The sequence below is a fragment of the Stegodyphus dumicola genome, chromosome 3, assembly GCF_044657685.1.
Source record: "Stegodyphus dumicola isolate Sdum_Otavi_A_Nest chromosome 3, ASM4465768v1".
NCBI lineage: Eukaryota > Metazoa > Arthropoda > Arachnida > Araneae > Eresidae > Stegodyphus > Stegodyphus dumicola.
In genome coordinates this window covers 5,867,820-5,888,496 of record NC_140770.1, presented here as the reverse complement: position 1 = coordinate 5,888,496, position 20,677 = coordinate 5,867,820, and the positions used below count along the sequence as shown (strand labels likewise).

The window sequence follows — 20,677 nt, the reverse complement described above, 5'->3', positions numbered from 1 at the left end:
TTTAAAAAATGCAAGATTTTATACACAGAATCTTACAAAATTTGTGTTTTAGGTAACATTGGTAGGCAGGTTCTAGAAAACATTAATTGAAGGAATTAAAAATATTTCCAGATTCATGATTCTTTTGCATGATTATTAGATGATGATTCTCAAGTAATAAAACAAGTTAGTTTTTGACAATTTATAAATTCTTTCAGCATAGCCACTGTAACAAAATTATAAATTACAGGCAGTAATAAACCATAACAGAATATCCTTGAATAGCATATAAAGAAAAAAGTCAACCTCAAATTATTCTAGTTATTCACAGCTTAAGTTTCAAATTATTCATAGTTTTTGAGATAAATGCAAAAAGAAAAGAATGATGTCATACTCAGTGCGAGGGGGGGGGACTTTATTGGAAGCATGAACATGCATGCATGCATGGTGAACATTCTGAATATCTTCCTATGTAAACATAATGCAAATATCAATATCCATATTTTCAATAAAGATTTCCCCCCCTTCAACTGGATATGATATCATATCTTTCTCGAAACCTATGTACCATACCAGCGCAGGTCTTTTAAACATTTTTTATGTATTCTCAGCGAGCAAGCAGTTTGGTTGTGCACAGTTTGGGTGGTTTTGATCTATAAGAATTCTTAATTCATACCAGACCTTCTGCAATAAAGGTTAACTGGTGTTGTCCGAACTGGGGATCTACCAAATTTCATTAGTTAATCAGTTTTATATTAGATAGCACCACCTATTTTTCAAACCATTTTTTTGTAAAAGCAATATTTATGCTTATTATTTCTTATTTCTTTGACATGCAGTTTTTCTGTAGAATTTGCAAAGAGTTTTTGTTACCAATTTACTCTTTAAAAAAAAAAAAAAAAAAAAAAAAAACATGTTTACATTATAGAGAGTTGAAATAAGAAGCAAATGAGCTAACTTATCTTAAGTGGCATCAGTGTTTAATTTATCTCTCTGTTGTTTTTAATACTCTGCTTACAACCCATTGTTTGTAAATTGTACATTGTACATTAAATATAGCAGTACAAGATTGGGTGTATTTTGTCTTACATCTTACTTTTTTCATTCAATATATGCACAGAATTTTTGATATAATCTATATCCATAACATTTAAGAGATCACTTTTAGTTTTATTAATATCAAGTAATTCATTGAAATATTTAAACCAGCTAATCTGAAAAAATATTTCACCCTTTTATTTGTACATTGAAGATTTTCTTATGCACAGCATAAAACACAGCAAAAGAAACAAATATTTTGCAAAAGGTAAAAAATGATTAATATTAAATCATTATAAATCTGATCATTCAAATTTTATTCAAATTTGTATGATCTGTTTTGATCATGCAAATCTGAATAAAATGGTAGAAAGGAAAAAAAAAAAAAAAGTGAAAAAATAAAAATTTAGTGGCTCCAAACAACCTATAGATCTGTAAAATATCTACACACTTAAGTAAGGTTGATTGCCTTTTGGAAGAATAGTGATTAACATACTATGAGTACTTTAGTCATACTAAGACTACAAATCGTTTTGAAAAGCTTACCATCATCTTGCTGAGACAAGAAACGCAGGGCAGAAATTTCAGCTAATGTGCAGCCTCCGAGAAAAAACACTAAAGTCACTTTCTGAGAATCTGTGCTTGATTGAATTGATGAACCAGAATCACCTAAGATAAAAATTTTAAATATCATTATCAATTATTTATTTATAATAAAATGACATCACACAAGAAATACCCTAGGGTCCTTTCATAAATAGTGTACATAATTTATCTACAGACTTTGTTCATCTTACAAAGATTACTTGCAGAGCTTGAGATACATTTTATTACAATGTTATTCATAGTATCAGTGGAATACCCAAATCACATTTAAATTTGTTTTCAACATGCCAAGATTGCTAATTTTCATGTAAATGGTGTATATATTTATCAGAGACTTTGTTACTTACAAAGAAAAAAAGCTTGGTTTATGTTTCATTTACAAAGCTTGAAAATCATTGTGTGTAAATGTCTGCAAGTGATATTTCAACTTACATTTAAACATGTTATTTTAACATGCCAAATAGCAAAATACATTTACAAAGAAGCATCGATCGGGGTCTGTACTCGGTGACCCCTTACATGTCAGGCCTCAGCCAATCATCTAAATCAAAATTGCAAAATTTCGAGCTAAATATTTATCAACTGCATGATTCTCTCTACTGCCTAATGTCTCTCTCATAATAACTGCCACTGGTTCAGCTCAAAACTTAGAAAGATTGCCATATGAAATGCCTGTATTGCTTAAAATACCTCCAGGCCTTCTTAAGATGCAGGAGTCTGTATTTGGGTGGGTGACCACTCACGTGACAGGTTCCGGCAAATTAGAAGTCTACACCAATCCTCAAGTTTGCTTACCAACAGATCGAATGGCTTTTCTTTTGTGATTATAAAAGTTTTACAGAAATAATTGCAGAAGATATAAATGTAAAATTTCTATCATTATACATTCCTACTATTACAGTTTTTTTAACCATGCAGTTGATGGTGCCAAGAAATTATTACAAACTTTGTTTTGGCATTTAGTAATGAAATGGTACTGATGGGGGGGGGAATGCAAGTGTTGCCCATCAAAGGAAGTTTAGAAGTTCATATGTGAGTAAATGTTTTTTAAAGCTACTGGCAGCTTTGATGATCTTCCAACAAATGGCAGGTCAGTGGTAAGTTTGTTGCCTCTGTCATGAATCAGACAGAGGACATACAAGTCTTTGTTGCATCAGTTCGGAATATTGATACTTTGAAGATATACAATTGATAATGTGTTGAGTGTGTAGAGACATTAGGTGTTTCTGGAAGCAGGCAAGATGAAAAATTAGTAACGCCTTCACCGGGAATCGAACCGTGGACCTCTCAAATACCGGCCCAGTGTGCAGACCACCACACCATGAAGGCACGCCAAGAAGGTGGGGAGAAATACCTTAAGTGTTTTTTTTTTTTTCAAGCCGGGTAGCGAAAACGCGAGCTTATTGCGGAGGCCGGCAGTGTCTTACGCGAGCGTCTCTCCAGGAACGGGAGCTTTTTTGCTACTAAGCCTAAATCCATGAAATTTCCGAAGTATCAACGCATTGTTTAATAATGCTCTATAGAGTATTTAAACGACTTATGCTTTATAGATATTTATATATATATATATATACTTTAATTACCTTATTTCTTGTTTAAATGCATATTTTACACATTTTATTTTAATTACTCACCATTTTATGACTTTTAACATTATACATCTGAAAACTAAATATAGTACTTAAAATTCTCTTTTCGTATGAAAAATTTGAAAACAGGGATCTACACACAGTCCTACGTTACATTCCTTGCACTTTCTTTTGTAATAACTCATTTGTCGTTTTGGAGGATTTTTCCGGGAATGTGAACAAACGCAGCATCGTCGTCTCATTTTCTTATCAGTCTCTTCTGAACAAAGTTTTGGAAAATGTCTTTCAGTTAATCTTTCAGAATCAATATCTGAAATATTTTGCATCATTTCTGCTATTTCATGCTCTGTTAAACATTTTTGACACTTCGACATTGCAACGGTAAAAACAGAAAGAATTCACGTCTAACAAGATCTAATTATTTTCTAAACGCTGAACTGCAAACCGAAATACTCAACGCTTTAGCGCATATAAAACTTCTACTTACAATAAACAACTACCACGTGCGAATAAAGTGTGATTTAAAGAGACGTCATAAATCACGCCATTTGGAAACATTTAGTTCCCCGTTTGTTTATATAATCAAAAACATGTGTATTTGAGTCATGCTTCTCTCATTTCGAGTAGAAGGTCTAATGTACATGAACCTGAAACCATATGGACATACAGTGCCATCTTGTGGCAGAAATTATAGTTAAAAAAACGTTCCAGGACACTGGCACAAATACGTGACAGTTGGTAGTAAACGGGAAAATGCTCTGTCACGCCTGCGTGTCGGCTGGGAGGTGAGTGTGTTCATTGCTGGCACGTAGACGTGACAGTCGGCGTGAAGGGGTTAATCTAATGGCAAACACTTAGCCAATTAGGCTAGGCCACTACTAAGGCCAAAAGTGGTGGCCATTTGTGGAGGCAGCACCATTACCTCCTATGAAGGGACGGACAGTTACAACCATGCTTTCTCGGGAATTTGAACCCGGTCCCTTTGGTATCGCAGTCAGCTCCCCTAACCACTATACCGTTTGGGGGTCTGTTGTGTTGAGTGTTACAGATCATATATTACAGAACATGTAAAAAAAAATAAAATAAATAAATGAAAATAAAAAATAAAATAAATATCAAATGGTTTTGTAAAAATATTTAAAGTTTTATTAGATACATCATGAATTCAATGCATTTTCATTTAGACCAGATTAAGTAAAAAGAAATAATATTCTTAAGAACTGCATCTATTGCATTTGAACAGCTTATGTTCTTAATAATAATAGAAAGATTAAATTTGAAAAATAAATATTGTACATTTTGCTGAATGGCAACAATTACAAATGAAAAATGAAACAGTGCAAAATAGTGTATTGACAGTAATAGCCTTTTTTGGACTAAAAAAATCACAGCAGTTTACTTTCAAATTCTGAGTTTTCCCTTTGGGGGAAAAAAAAAAAAAAACTTGAAGAAAAGGGAGTGTCTGTTCATCTTCAAAATCAACAAAATTTGGTTCAAATCTATGTCAAAATAAGGGTTGCTTAAAATTTCTTTTCCTTTTGGTTATTATTTTCTTACTAACATTTATGAAAAATCTCTTCTAGTTTGGTTGTTTGCCTCTGTGCACTTTTTTTTTTTTTTTTTTAAAAAAAAAAAAAGCTCTGCGTCCCCATTTTACAAAGACTAAAAAAAGTCTTGAAGAAGAGAGACCTTCTTATGAGCTCCATTATTCTAAATCTACACCAAAATAAAGTTGCTTTTTTACCTAATTTCAAAGACACTACAGTTACCATTTCCAGTAAACCTAATAGAAATGGTAACTGCAGTTGCATTATAATAGTTTTTCACAACATATTTTTATAATGAGAGACAGACCTTTTGCTCACCCTGTAATAAGTTACTTTTGAAGTTTTTTGTGGACTACTTAAGAGTGATGTAAAAGATTTAAGAGTGCAGAGGCTGAGGGAAATTTCAATTTTGTTCATGTGCTGGTAAGCTAATAAAAACCATGTAAGTGTATAGCATACTCTGAGAAGAAGCACTTAATTTTAGGCTAATAATTAGGAAGCTCAAACAGACAAAGTATAAATTTAGAAATTTTAATTTAACAAATAAAATAAATACAGTCGAAGTTCCTACAACAAACCCAGCTAATAATGAATTCACAGACATAGCGAACAAAGCTTTTGGTCCTGCTGAACTTCCAATATATTTTATGTGATTTTATACTTCCAAGTTATAGCAAACTTTCAAAGGTATCAAAAAGGTGGGCACACATAAAATTCTCCTCTAAGAGGAAAAATGGAACACTCGTTTGCCTCAAAGGGCCTAGGTGCCCAAACCACAGGCAGTGAATTATTAAACTGAACTCTAATTTAGGTCAGGTTAGGTTATTTAATTACGGCAAAGCCTCGAGGGCTATCTGCCTAAGGGAAGAGATGCCTTTATGGAGGACTTTCTAATGGAAACTTGCTTGTATACACATTACACATGGGGACAATCACGAAAACGCCAATGCGGCCAGCCCGTTCGTGGGATTCGAACCTCGGACCGAACTACCAGTGTTCAGCGACTTTACCGCTCAGCCATTGGTGGGTGAACTCTAATTTAAATGAACCCATTGTTAAAAATTACTCCCAGGGGGCATGGAGACCACAAAGAATGAGGAACTTATTGAGACTTGCACTTATGGAACCTTAAGTGTTAGTTAGGTTCAGCAATACCCCAATCACCTGCAATACTACAGAGGTGCTGGCCTAGCTTCTACCTTGTACCTGCACTTCACGCCCAAGTGTCACGACCATCTGAGTATAATACTATCTGGAACACCAAGGGTGTTTACAGAAGTATGAAAATAGGACATAATTTAACTGTATGGATGTTTTCAGTTGAACTTCCTCGTATGTATGTTTCAGATTTTTTTACGGAATTTCTGCAAGTTTATAAAAAATTAATAATTCTCAAATTCATCCATATTTAGGATCCAGATCCATTTTCTAGTTATAAAGGATAACTTTATAACTTTAGGTATCTTTTCTTTTATGTTCAACACTACTTTTATCTGTTCCTATCTACTTTTGTTAGTGCTGCATTCCAAACAAAGAATATGGAAAATAGGTGAGCCGCCCAATCTAGGAGAGTGACGGCAAATGAAACAAATCTTAGGACATTGTATGGTATTCTTTGTATATCACAACTATAATTGGTTTAATAGCCTGTGATGACTATTAGACCAAAGAACGTAAGTGGGTTCCTTTCACAAAGTTGTTGGATAGAACCCTATTCAAAGCTGATACTATGATGGAAATTCTGAAATTTTCGTTATTCAAGGAAAGAGGATGCAGTGATCTTATGAGTGTGGATTATATAGCTGATTTGCCTTTTTTTAGAGAATAAAAATTTTTTAATCCTTATCTTTTTTTTTCCAGTATTTTTCTTTCATTCATATTCATAAAAATAAAAAAAAACCCTGGTTATATTATCCTGTTACCCTACTTTTCTCATAAAATAGGATTTATCAAAATAAATTTCTAGTCCCTTAAAATTATTATAGCTTATAAATCTTGCTTTAGTAAAGTAAGATTTAAAAATAATCAGTTCGAAAGCACAACTTACGTCTCTTTCGTAGCCCTAGAGGAATCTTCTGTATTCCTTCAACAGTTGGTCCAGGCAAAATATTTAATACATCTGGTATAGCTCTCCAACCTGGCTGACTCAAAAACTGGACAAGACGAATACTTAGTGGGGCATATCCACTATGCACATAGGATATATCTGATGGAAACTAGAAAAATAATTCTTGTGCATTAACTGTCAACATTTTATATTTCATACTGGGTACTTGTATAGTTATGCAACCACCTTGGCATTTCATCTGTAAAAAATCAGTTTCATTTCGCTTGTTTTATTGGCTTTTTAAAAAAGATTCACAAACTATCTGTATTTATCATAAGCTGGCAAACATTATAAATATATGAAAAGAAAACATTGGTAAAGAATCCGAATTCACTCATTGGTTCTATGAGGAACATCTCCAATAAGCTAGTTAAATTTGTTGCCATTACTTTAACACAGACAATATTTTTTCCAAACCTTTTTTTTTTTTTTTTTTTTTTGTACAAAAGATTTGAGATACGGCACTGCTTTCACTTGTTTTCTCTTTACTTTAGCTCTTCAATAAATCATTAATGACTCAGAAATAAATTCTATGGGAAGTATTTTTAACAAATTGGTTTAAGTCTTTGCTTTTTGAGGATGATACTGACATCACTGCTGGAACTCCTAAAGCATTCAAATGGGAATGGGTGTTGAAGCTGCTAAAATGCACAACCAATCAAACCATCAACCAACAAAATCTAAATATATGCCACACACTTATAATTTTTTCTTAGAAACTGATAAATACAGATTAAAAAGTTATTGAGTATTTCACATATCATGGCTCTGTAATTAATTTAGAGAATAATATCTCTTCTGAAATTTGTAACACTGTAAAACTTGCTATCCTATCCTTCTTTGGTTTAAAGAAGTATCTGAGATCAAGCTTTATCAAAAGAACAACTAAACTGACAATTTATAAATGCTTAATCAAACCTGTTTTGATGTACGGAGCTAGAACCTAGACAATTACTGAAAAGGATAAAGAATTACTTGCAGTCTTTGAGAGAAAGATTTTGAAAAGCATCGTTAGAGGTATTCAAGTAGATGGCATCCAGAAAAGATTTTACATCAAAAGTCTGTATACAGTACAAAGTCCGTAATCCAGACATCCATTATCCGGAAAGATATATAATCTGGACCTCAAAGCCACAAACTTACATATGCGCGTAAAGCGTTTACGCATGCGAGTTTAATACATGCGTTTGATGCTAAAGCAAAGTTTAAAGAAATTAAACATTTAGCAGTGGTAGCAATGATAGCTCCCTGAGTTATGTTGTGCAGACATTGAAGACAATAAAAGATTTTGAACTTAACCAATTTATTAACAATATAATAAAAAAAATAAAAACACATAAAATAAATTTCAACAATATTAGAGTATTAGGCAAAACATAACATAATCATCATTCATCAAATATTTTTACCTGTACTCCAAAACACTGGCATTCTATACAAACAAATTTCAAAAAAAAAAAAAAAAAAAAAAAGAAAATGTTCTAAATAGTGACTATGCCGCCTAAAAATAAAGCAGGCTACCCATTCCATAAGTCCATAATCAATGGTCAAGAAAACACCTGAAAAATTTAAATGTGAAACCACTTAAAACCGCCCTAACGCCGTTTGCACTTAATTCCACCCTCCTTGAAGAAACATGGACGTTGCCTACGGCAGTCACTCACAGGACAGCCCCCGGAACTGAAGAACTTCAATCTGGAACCATCATCTTGTAAACCGGAATCAAGGCATCCTTTGGAAGGGGCTGGAAACCGCTCACACACCAGCCGGTAAACCAGGAACTAGAAGGGTGAGCCAGAGCGATGCGAGATACTTATAGCAGAAGTAGGAATGACGTCATCTCACGGCAACCAATCAGCTATCGGCACGAATCGGCTTTTCAGATGACGTAACATTGTTTCGTTTTTTGCATCTCAATTAGGTTGAGACAGTCCGTTTTCAATGCAAACAGTGGCAGCAAGAAAAAGAAGTAGAAGTAACTACTATGTTATATTAAAATAAGGACTAAACTAAATAAACATTTCAAGGAGGAGAGATGATGCATTAAAAAATTTAAAAATAAGCTATATTTTCCAACAAATGCCCCCCACATCATCATCTCCGACCTGAAATAAAAACCGAATGCCAGTATCTTTACAAAAATTCAAAACAAGAATAAATAAATATCACAATTTCATTCAGAAATTTTTAAGAACATTTTTCTTTGGGAAAAACTTATCCCATTATTCAAAAAAATTTTACTGTAGCAAGAAAGTCCAACATGTTACAAAACAATACAAAGTCATATATCTGATCATACACTCAATACATTTACCCAGGGCCCTGGTCACTCATACAACATTTTACACTATACAATTTTACATTTACCTAATATCCATCATATATGACTTATATAACATATTTTTCAAATTAACAAAACTCTTAATTTAAATACACACAAAAACAAATTTCATAGGAAAATTGTTCCACAAAATTTTACCAGATTATGCTTAGTCAGCGGTTTTGTCATGGGATCAGCCAGATTATCTTTACTTGGGACATATTTTAAATCAAAAATTTCCCTGTTCAATAGATCACGAATGAAAAATAGTTTCACATCTATATGTTTTGTCCTCGAGTTTTCAATGGGTGATTTTGTAAAACATATAGCAGCCATGTTATCAGCAAACAATATTGGCCTCGAAACATAGTTACTTGCAATTTTAAACTGAATGCATTCATCCAAAATGTTTTTAAACCAAACTAATTCTTTTGCTGATTCAGTCATGGAGATAAATTCAGCCTCCATAGTAGATAAACTCACTCCCCTTTCTTTAAACGTACGCCAAGATACAGGTGATTCTCCCAATAAAGTTATTTGTCCACCAATAGACACCATATCATCCCTGCTTGAAGCAAAATCCGAATCTGAATATATATTGAGCTTCAGTTCCTTGCATACCAGCTTGAGTTTGTGCTGTCTGGTATTGGAAACGTACCCTAAAAGTTTAAGTAATCCTTCCCAGTGAAACTTACCAGGATTGCTTTGGAACTGAGAAAATATATTAACAGCATAAGCTATATCCGGACGAGTACGATTGCAAAGAAACGATAGACATCCCAAAACATTTCTATAAGGATAATTCATCATTTCAGTCGTTTCTTCTTGTGTACTGGGACTTTGAGACTTTGAGTATTTCACACCTTTAACTATTGGAAGGGAAGTAATTTGTATTTTAAAAGACTTAAATCGATTAACTATGTCTTCTATATATAATTGCTGATGAATTAAAACACTATTTTTCTCATATTCAAATTCCACACCCAGAAGCTTTCTTGTTTTACCTAAAATTTTCAAATCAAAATGTGAACTCAGGACTTTTAATATCCTTTTGGCCTGAACTTCCCTTTTCCCAAACACAACTATATCATCAACATAAACCAACAGAATGACAAAATCTTTAAAACGATAGACACAATTACACCACTCAAACTTGATGAACCCTAGGTTACATAGTGTTCTATCCAACTCGCAGTACCATAATCGGCCACTCTGATGCAAACCATACAAGGCTCTATCTAAACGACACACAAAAGTTTCTTTATCTCGCTCCACAAAACCCTGAGGTTGGGACATGTAAATTTCCTCTGATAAAGGAGCGTAGAGATAGGCACTTTTCACGTCACATTGTATATTTGCCCATCCTAGGTGTGCAACTAAAAGGGAGAAAAAGAGCCTTATTACTGAAAAGTTGACTACAGGAGAGTAGGTTTCATCATAGGTATCGTATTTAATTTGCCGATAACCCTGAGCCACTAAACGAGCTTTAAAACGAACAATGTTTCCAAATTCGTCACGTTTAATGTTAAAAATCCACCTGCAACCTAGTGGAGTCTTGTCTTTAGGAAGTGGAACCAGATGCCATACCTTATGCTTTCGCATGTTGGCCATTTCCTCTTCCATTGCCTCTATCCATTTAAGCTTTTCTGCAGATTTCATTGCCTGGTTATAAGTGTTTGGAATTGAAACATCTAGTCAGCTATCTCGGGTATACGACATTGAAGGAGTACCACTTGGGTCGATTTCACCACTATAAGTATTGCTTCCCTTGAAATCAAACAAGGTAGGATCATACTGAATATTATGTTCAGTACAATACCTTTCTACATCATTTGGTGATCGTAGTCTTTGATTACACCCCCTCTCAAAATAATACACATCCGTACGAGTGCCGTCTGGCCTTGGAACAGGTTTACGAAGCCAAGTTACTTGTCTCAATGTAGATTGAGTGTCAGTGCCAATTGTAGAAGAAGGTACATTGGTATCGGTTCTTTCCTCTATTTCAGGAAAATAGCCAACTGGAGTGTCAGTAGATTGGAACTCTACCCTTTCTTCAGATTCCAAATCAGGTAGGGTGCCCAGTGCAGCTCCACTGCCACTTTTCTGCATTCCAATCGACTCTTTAAAAGTAGCATTTAGGGTTTCTACTACCTTTTGCTCATTTTCCAACCAAATCTTGTACCCTTTTGTTCGTACACTGTACCCAATCAATCGGCCCTTTGTTGCCTTTGGATCGAGTTTAGAATTTCTTTTAGCCTTTGGAATTCCCACATAGGCAATCGTTCCAAATGCCTTAAGATGACGTACTGATGGTTTCCGCTTAGTGTATAATTCGAATGGGGTTCTATCTTGGCCCTTATGACAAATTCTATTAAATGAATATGCAAAATACATTACTGCATCTGACCAAAATTCAGAACTCATTCCACTATCGTGTAAGATTGCACGTACATTATTTAGAGCTGTTTGATTAAATCTCTCACAAACTCCATTCTGTTCTGGAGTGTAGACATCTGTAAATTCGTGCTTTACACCATTTTTATTACAATATGACCTGAATTGATCATTATCATATTCTCGCCCATTGTCAGTCCTAAAGTATTTCAACTTAAGGTTCAAAGATCTTTCTGCACGTGCTATATGCCTTTCAAATACTTCAAACACCTGACTTTTCTCCACAATGGGATACACTACCACATAACGAGAATATTCGTCAACAAAGGAAACGAAATAACGTTCACCATTCCTACCTGGAATGTTAATAGGTCCCCATACATCAGAGAAAACCCTTTCAAGCGGTCTCTTTACTTGAATACCTTCTAAAGGTCTATAGGAGATTCGTCTTTGCTTATTAATTTGGCAATGTTCACAAAACAAATTAGGTGAGTGCTTTAACACAGGAAGACCTCGGACTGAATGTCTCTTACTAGTCCTGACAATAGTATCATAATTTATATGACCAAACCGACCATGCCATAATTCACTGTTATTATTCTGAACTGCGAATGCCTCAAATTTTACAGATTTGCCCCCCTTTTTGATTATTTTTGGGAACACATGATAGTTACTTCCTATCAACTTAGCCTTGTACAAAGTTGAATTCTCATCATCAGTAACTTTAATTTGCCCATTTTTACCATAAAATCTTGCTCCATTGATATCCACCCTAGGTCCAGATATTAAATTTCGTCTTAGTTCAGGTGAATATAACACATCTTTAAGCAAAATAACCGTATCCCCTATCCCCAAATTTCATTTTAACAGTACCCTTCCTATGAATTGGAAACGTTACCCCATCAATAGCTATTAGCATATTCTCATTTTTCACAGGAGAAAAAGTATCAAACAATTCACGATTTTTACAAAAATGATGAGATGCAGCCGTATCAAAGATCCAACTATCATCATTTTCTTCCAAATTGTTAACATTGGCTTGAGCTATAAAATGGGACTGTGCATGGGAATTATTACTTTTACTCAACTTGGGTTTATTCTTACACTTAGAAGATGTTTTATTACTATTAGATACAGCTGAGGAAACAGAAGAAGCAGACATTGAAGACAATAAAAGATTTTGAACTTAACCAATTTATTAACAATATAATAAAAAAAATAAAAACACATAAAATAAATTTCAATAATATTAGAGTATTAGGCAAAACATAACATAATCATCATTCATCAAATATTTTTACCTGTACTCCAAAACACTGGAAAAATTACCTCTCATTCTACAGTATTTTTGAATATGACCTGGACGGCCACATTTATAACACTTGAGCCCTTTAATCTGCTTAAATTTGGGTTCACAGTGAGTACTTTGAACTTCTATAGTCTTATTGGAGTTTTCCCTATCCATCTCTCTTAAATTAAGATGCGTTTCCTCTGCTAGAATTTCAAGTTCAACATTTTTAAAAATGAACTTTTCATCTGGCCACCTCAAAATATTCTGAACTACTTGATCAAATTTATCTGGAAGAAACCTAAGAAACTGGAAACATATATATAAGTCTCTTACAGCCTGATTAATATCAGCTAACTGTTCAGTTACTCGTTTTAATCTAGAAGAAAAGAAACTAATACTTTCATTTGGCTTGATTTTGCAATTTAAGAACTCTGAAAACAGGGACATATGTCTTGACCTATAACCTGGCTGGAAATATTTGGCAAGCGTATTCCATGCCACTACTGGGTCATCAATTTCACATATCAAGTTTCTATATTCAGGGCTTACATTCATATAAATTAACGATAATGCCAATCGACTTCTATTTTGAAAGTCGGCAATAATTTCTTTTGCAATACCCTTAACATCATCTAAATCAGGACATTTCTCAACACCTTTGACCAAAAGCCATGCATTTTTTTCATTCAAGACAAACTTCATATCTTTGGACCATGTAAAATAATTACATGCATCAAGTTTAGCAATATTATGCATGACACTAACAGTAGCCATATTTGAATTTTAACAAAAACCGCCCCCCAATCTCTTAAGTCCTAAATTAACTTTAAACTTCAAAAGTCTGCACTAAAAATAACTCAGGAGCTACTGGGCCCATAACCAAAATGATGCTAAAGCAAAGTTTAAAGTTTAAAGAAATTAAACATTTAGCAGTGGTAGCAATGATAGCTCCCTGAGTTATGTTGTGCAGACATTGAAGACAATAAAAGATTTTGAACTTAACCAATTTATTAACAATATAATAAAAAAAATAAAAACACATAAAATAAATTTCAACAATATTAGAGTATTAGGCAAAACATAACATAATCATCATTCATCAAATATTTTTACCTGTACTCCAAAACACTGGCATTCTATACAAACAAATTTCAAAAAAAAAAAAAAAAAAAAAAAAAAAAAAAAAAAAAAAATGTTCTAAATAGTGACTATGCCGCCTAAAAATAAAGCACGCTACCCATTCCATAAGTCCATAATCAATGGTCAAGAAAACACCTGAAAAATTTAAATGTGAAACCACTTAAAACCGCCCTAACGCCGTTTGCACTTAATTCCACCCTCCTTGAAGAAACATGGACGTTGCCTACGGCAGTCACTCACAGGACAGCCCCCGGAACTGAAGAACTTCAATCTGGAACCATCATCTTGTAAACCGGAATCAAGGCATCCTTTCACCGGACTGCAGGCATCCTTTGGAAGGGGCTGGAAACCGCTCACACACCAGCCGGTAAACCAGGAACTAGAAGGGTGAGCCAGAGCGATGCGAGATACTTATAGCAGAAGTAGGAATGACGTCATCTCACGGCAACCAATCAGCTATCGGCACGAATCGGCTTTTCAGATGACGTAACATTGTTTCGTTTTTTGCATCTCAATTAGGTTGAGACAGTCCGTTTTCAATGCAAACAGTGGCAGCAAGAAAAAGAAGTAGAAGTAACTACTATGTTATATTAAAATAAGGACTAAACTAAATAAACATTTCAAGGAGGAGAGATGATGCATTAAAAAATTTAAAAATAAGCTATATTTTCCAACAAATGCCCCCCACATCATCATCTCCGACCTGAAATAAAAACCGAATGCCAGTATCTTTACAAAAATTCAAAACAAGAATAAATAAATATCACAATTTCATTCAGAAATTTTTAAGAACATTTTTCTTTGGGAAAAACTTATCCCATTATTCAAAAAAATTTTACTGTAGCAAGAAAGTCCAACATGTTACAAAACAATACAAAGTCATATATCTGATCATACACTCAATACATTTACCCAGGGCCCTGGTCACTCATACAACATTTTACACTATACAATTTTACATTTACCTAATATCCATCATATATGACTTATATAACATATTTTTCAAATTAACAAAACTCTTAATTTAAATACACACAAAAACAAATTTCATAGGAAAATTGTTCCACAAAATTTTACCAGATTATGCTTAGTCAGCGGTTTTGTCATGGGATCAGCCAGATTATCTTTACTTGGGACATATTTTAAATCAAAAATTTCCCTGTTCAATAGATCATGAATGAAAAATAGTTTCACATCTATATGTTTTGTCCTCGAGTTTTCAATGGGTGATTTTGTAAAACATATAGCAGCCATGTTATCAGCAAACAATATTGGCCTCGAAACATAGTTACTTGCAATTTTAAACTGAATGCATTCATCCAAAATGTTTTTAAACCAAACTAATTCTTTTGCTGATTCAGTCATGGAGATAAATTCAGCCTCCATAGTAGATAAACTCACTCCCCTTTCTTTAAACGTACGCCAAGATACAGGTGATTCTCCCAATAAAGTTATTTGTCCACCAATAGACACCATATCATCCCTGCTTGAAGCAAAATCCGAATCTGAATATATATTGAGCTTCAGTTCCTTGCATACCAGCTTGAGTTTGTGCTGTCTGGTATTGGAAACGTACCCTAAAAGTTTAAGTAATCCTTCCCAGTGAAACTTACCAGGATTGCTTTGGAACTGAGAAAATATATTAACAGCATAAGCTATATCCGGACGAGTACGATTGCAAAGAAACGATAGACATCCCAAAACATTTCTATAAGGATAATTCATCATTTCAGTCGTTTCTTCTTGTGTACTGGGACTTTGAGACTTTGAGTATTTCACACCTTTAACTATTGGAAGGGAAGTAATTTGTATTTTAAAAGACTTAAATCGATTAACTATGTCTTCTATATATAATTGCTGATGAATTAAAACACTATTTTTCTCATATTCAAATTCCACACCCAGAAGCTTTCTTGTTTTACCTAAAATTTTCAAATCAAAATGTGAACTCAGGACTTTTAATATCCTTTTGGCCTGAACTTCCCTTTTCCCAAACACAACTATATCATCAACATAAACCAACAGAATGACAAAATCTTTAAAACGATAGACACAATTACACCACTCAAACTTGATGAACCCTAGGTTACATAGTGTTCTATCCAACTCGCAGTACCATAATCGGCCACTCTGATGCAAACCATACAAGGCTCTATCTAAACGACACACAAAAGTTTCTTTATCTCGCTCCACAAAACCCTGAGGTTGGGACATGTAAATTTCCTCTGATAAAGGAGCGTAGAGATAGGCACTTTTCACGTCACATTGTATATTTGCCCATCCTAGGTGTGCAACTAAAAGGGAGAAAAAGAGCCTTATTACTGAAAAGTTGACTACAGGAGAGTAGGTTTCATCATAGGTATCGTATTTAATTTGCCGATAACCCTGAGCCACTAAACGAGCTTTAAAACGAACAATGTTTCCAAATTCGTCACGTTTAATGTTAAAAATCCACCTGCAACCTAGTGGAGTCTTGTCTTTAGGAAGTGGAACCAGATGCCATACCTTATGCTTTCGCATGTTGGCCATTTCCTCTTCCATTGCCTCTATCCATTTAAGCTTTTCTGCAGATTTCATTGCCTGGTTATAAGTGTTTGGAATTGAAACATCTAGTCAGCTATCTCGGGTATACGACATTGAAGGAGTACCACTTGGGTCGATTTCACCACTATAAGTATTGCTTCCCTTGAAATCAAACAAGGTAGGATCATACTGAATATTATGTTCAGTACAATACCTTTCTACATCATTTGGTGATCGTAGTCTTTGATTACACCCCCTCTCAAAATAATACACATCCGTACGAGTGCCGTCTGGCCTTGGAACAGGTTTACGAAGCCAAGTTACTTGTCTCAATGTAGATTGAGTGTCAGTGCCAATTGTAGAAGAAGGTACATTGGTATCGGTTCTTTCCTCTATTTCAGGAAAATAGCCAACTGGAGTGTCAGTAGATTGGAACTCTACCCTTTCTTCAGATTCCAAATCAGGTAGGGTGCCCAGTGCAGCTCCACTGCCACTTTTCTGCATTCCAATCGACTCTTTAAAAGTAGCATTTAGGGTTTCTACTACCTTTTGCTCATTTTCCAACCAAATCTTGTACCCTTTTGTTCGTACACTGTACCCAATCAATCGGCCCTTTGTTGCCTTTGGATCGAGTTTAGAATTTCTTTTAGCCTTTGGAATTCCCACATAGGCAATCGTTCCAAATGCCTTAAGATGACGTACTGATGGTTTCCGCTTAGTGTATAATTCGAATGGGGTTCTATCTTGGCCCTTATGACAAATTCTATTAAATGAATATGCAAAATACATTACTGCATCTGACCAAAATTCAGAACTCATTCCACTATCGTGTAAGATTGCACGTATATTATTTAGAGCTGTTTGATTAAATCTCTCACAAACTCCATTCTGTTCTGGAGTGTAGACATCTGTAAATTCGTGCTTTACACCATTTTTATTACAATATGACCTGAATTGATCATTATCATATTCTCGCCCATTGTCAGTCCTAAAGTATTTCAACTTAAGGTTCAAAGATCTGTCTGCACGTGCTATATGCCTTTCAAATACTTCAAACACCTATACAAAATGTCCTAAATAGTGACTATGCCGCCTAAAAATAAAGCAGGCTACCCATTCCATAAGTCCATAATCAATGGTCAAGAAAACACCTGAAAAATTTAAATGTGAAACCACTTAAAACCGCCCTAACGCCGTTTGCACTTAATTCCACCCTCCTTGAAGAAACATGGACGTTGCCTACGGCAGTCACTCACAGGACAGCCCCCGGAACTGAAGAACTTCAATCTGGAACCATCATCTTGTAAACCGGAATCAAGGCATCCTTTCACCGGACTGCAGGCATCCTTTGGAAGGGGCTGGAAACCGCTCACACACCAGCCGGTAAACCAGGAACTAGAAGGGTGAGCCAGAGCGATGCGAGATACTTATAGCAGAAGTAGGAATGACGTCATCTCACGGCAACCAATCAGCTATCGGCACGAATCGGCTTTTCAGATGACGTAACATTGTTTCGTTTTTTGCATCTCAATTAGGTTGAGACAGTCCGTTTTCAATGCAAACAGTGGCAGCAAGAAAAAGAAGTAGAAGTAACTACTATGTTATATTAAAATAAGGACTAAACTAAATAAACATTTCAAGGAGGAGAGATGATGCATTAAAAAATTTAAAAATAAGCTATATTTTCCAACAACGTTCGCTATGCATGCGCGTAAAGTGTTTACCCATGCGCACTTCCGACAGTGAAGAAAGTGACAGAGAAACAGAATTATTGAAAACGAAAAAATTTTGATTGACAAGTTAGTCGGTATTCTCGACACAGCAATTACAGGAACAGTGGAACTTTGTAACTGAACAAGACATTATGTCCGTTTATAGAATTAAAGAGAAAGCATTAGCACAAAAAATGAAGCAACTTGAACAACTTACATTGAAAGAAATGTTGAATAAGTAAACAAATAAATATTAAGCTTTTTTTTGTGAATTTTGATACCCTTTAAATCATAATTGCTTTTTATTTCATAAATTACAGTTCATATTTTTAATTGTATAATTTCTGCATGCCATCTTACCAGATTTAAATTGATGATCTATAATCCAGAAAAAACCCTAATCCGGAATCGCCGAAGTCCCGGCGAATCTGCATTACAGACTTTGTACTGTACTTGCAGAAATTTTACAGCAGTTGCTGGGAAATGTTACAAGTGTAAACTTTAAAATTCATTTAAGGGGAAAAAATATCCCGATTAATTTATAAAAGCCATTAGAGCTCGGAATACAGGAAAGGGGAAAAAACCCACATACGAAAAGGTGACATTGCTTGATTGAAAGATGTTACTTGAAGACTGATTATGTTTGCCAGAGTTTGGCATATTCCGAAAATTTGGCGACGTCTACTAAGGTGATTGCGATAACATGTGTACCCATGGTGGAACTATAATATATGCTTGAGTATTTATTTATAAAAGCCATTAGAGCTCGGAATACAGGAAAGGGGAAAAAACCCACATACGAAAAGGTGACATTGCTTGATTGAAAGATGTTACTTGAAGACTGATTATGTTTGCCAGAGTTTGGCATATTCCGAAAATTTGGCGACGTCTACTAAGGTGATTGCGATAACATGTGTACCCATGGTGGAACTATAATATATGCTTGAGTATAAGATGATGATTTTTCCTTTCAGTCAAAAAAAAAAATATTTATTTCATATGTGCAACATTATATTAAAAACAAATAGAGATAATTTATGATGTGTAAATTTTAGAGGAAAACATGTATACATAATTGATGCATTTAAAAACAAAATGCAGTTTTAAACATAAGTATAATGATAATTAAATTTGCTTCACATCACTATGACTCTAATTAAAGCAAGACTCCTAAATTAAGAAACTTTCATATGAAAAAAATCTACAAAAACCATTATAAGCATATTATAAATTAAAAAGTATACACTATAAATAAAAAGTAAAAAAATTAAATAAACAATTTTAAATTATTATATATGTCTCCGAGTCATAGCTTGGCATAATACCACATTGTAGTGGATAACAAATAGTACAAAATTACAAACATTATACTTTTGTACTTCTGCAAAATCCATTATTATTAAGCATTGTATGATAAAAAGAATTAAGTTAAAAAAAGTCCATTTACCTGTTCATTCACATCATCAATTATCAGCCTCAGTGTTTTTCTGATAACAGAATATGTTTTAACACCTTGAGGTTTTAACAATTCAGCCTTTTCTAAATTGTTTAGAGTAAGAGAGTGTTGATAGCCATAAGTCTGAAATAAAATACATTATTATTATAAAAATATCATTGAAAATGATAATATCTGGATCAAACAATAAAACATCTATATTCATTAAGTGACATTTATTAGCTACCTACTATAATTTTAGAGGAAAACATCTAGACAACATTAGGAGTACAAATAAAGACAAAGCACAGCAGATCAAGTTACAAAATATTTAGATTGGCAATAGTGAGGGTAACGGAAGAATATTTGAATAGCCAAATTGTAGTTTCACCCAAGGCTGAACTATTTTTTCTTTTTGCAACACTTTAAAAATTTTATCAAATAGCAGGGATAAATTGACAAACTGGTCAGGAGTCATCAGACTGAGAAAATGGAAAAACACACTTAAACACATCAAATCTTATAATATGAAAGTACAATAGTTAAACTTGGAAGAAAAAGCAGTAATAGATACAAAACATTTAAAACACATCCGGTATGCAGAAAGTGTACCCCAATTAAGATGGAATAGGGCCTAGGCACAGCACTTTTTCAGGGACCTCTGACCATTTTCTTCATTTCCACGAGGAAGAAAGTAGAATTTGTAGGAATTTTGGATTATTTATCAGCCTTATACACAAATGCGGCCTTAGACCCTGGCTTTGTGAGCCAAGGCAATAATCAGGCCCTGTTAACAGAGAAATAATAATTCCAGTTTGCAATAATATGCTACTGTATAAACAGCAGTCACTGGAAGAAAATATAAATTATATCATTAGGAAACACATTATCAGAGATTCCTTTACATGTAGAGATGTAAGGCTTTATTTGAGGTAACCAATTATCTTATTATTTAGGTTTTTATACACTATATTTTTCTTTTTTTGATGAAAAATA

The 20,677-nt window shown here is 34.1% G+C and overlaps 1 protein-coding gene across 4 annotated transcripts in view; it reads right to left on the bottom strand.

The window, feature by feature from the left end:
• The window catches only part of car (vacuolar protein sorting-associated protein 33A), a 75,383-nt gene that overhangs the window by 5,627 nt on the left and 49,079 nt on the right, over positions 1-20,677 (bottom strand). For all 4 annotated transcript variants that reach the window (XM_085812536.1, XM_085812535.1, XM_085812538.1 and 1 more), the window contains exons 13-15: positions 19,694-19,825; positions 6,807-6,975; positions 1,564-1,686 (exon numbers count right to left, since the gene is read on the bottom strand). In XM_085812536.1, the coding sequence (XP_085668662.1) occupies positions 1,564-1,686; positions 6,807-6,975; positions 19,694-19,825 (424 nt within the window). The remainder of the gene's footprint in view (positions 1-1,563; positions 1,687-6,806; positions 6,976-19,693; positions 19,826-20,677) is intronic.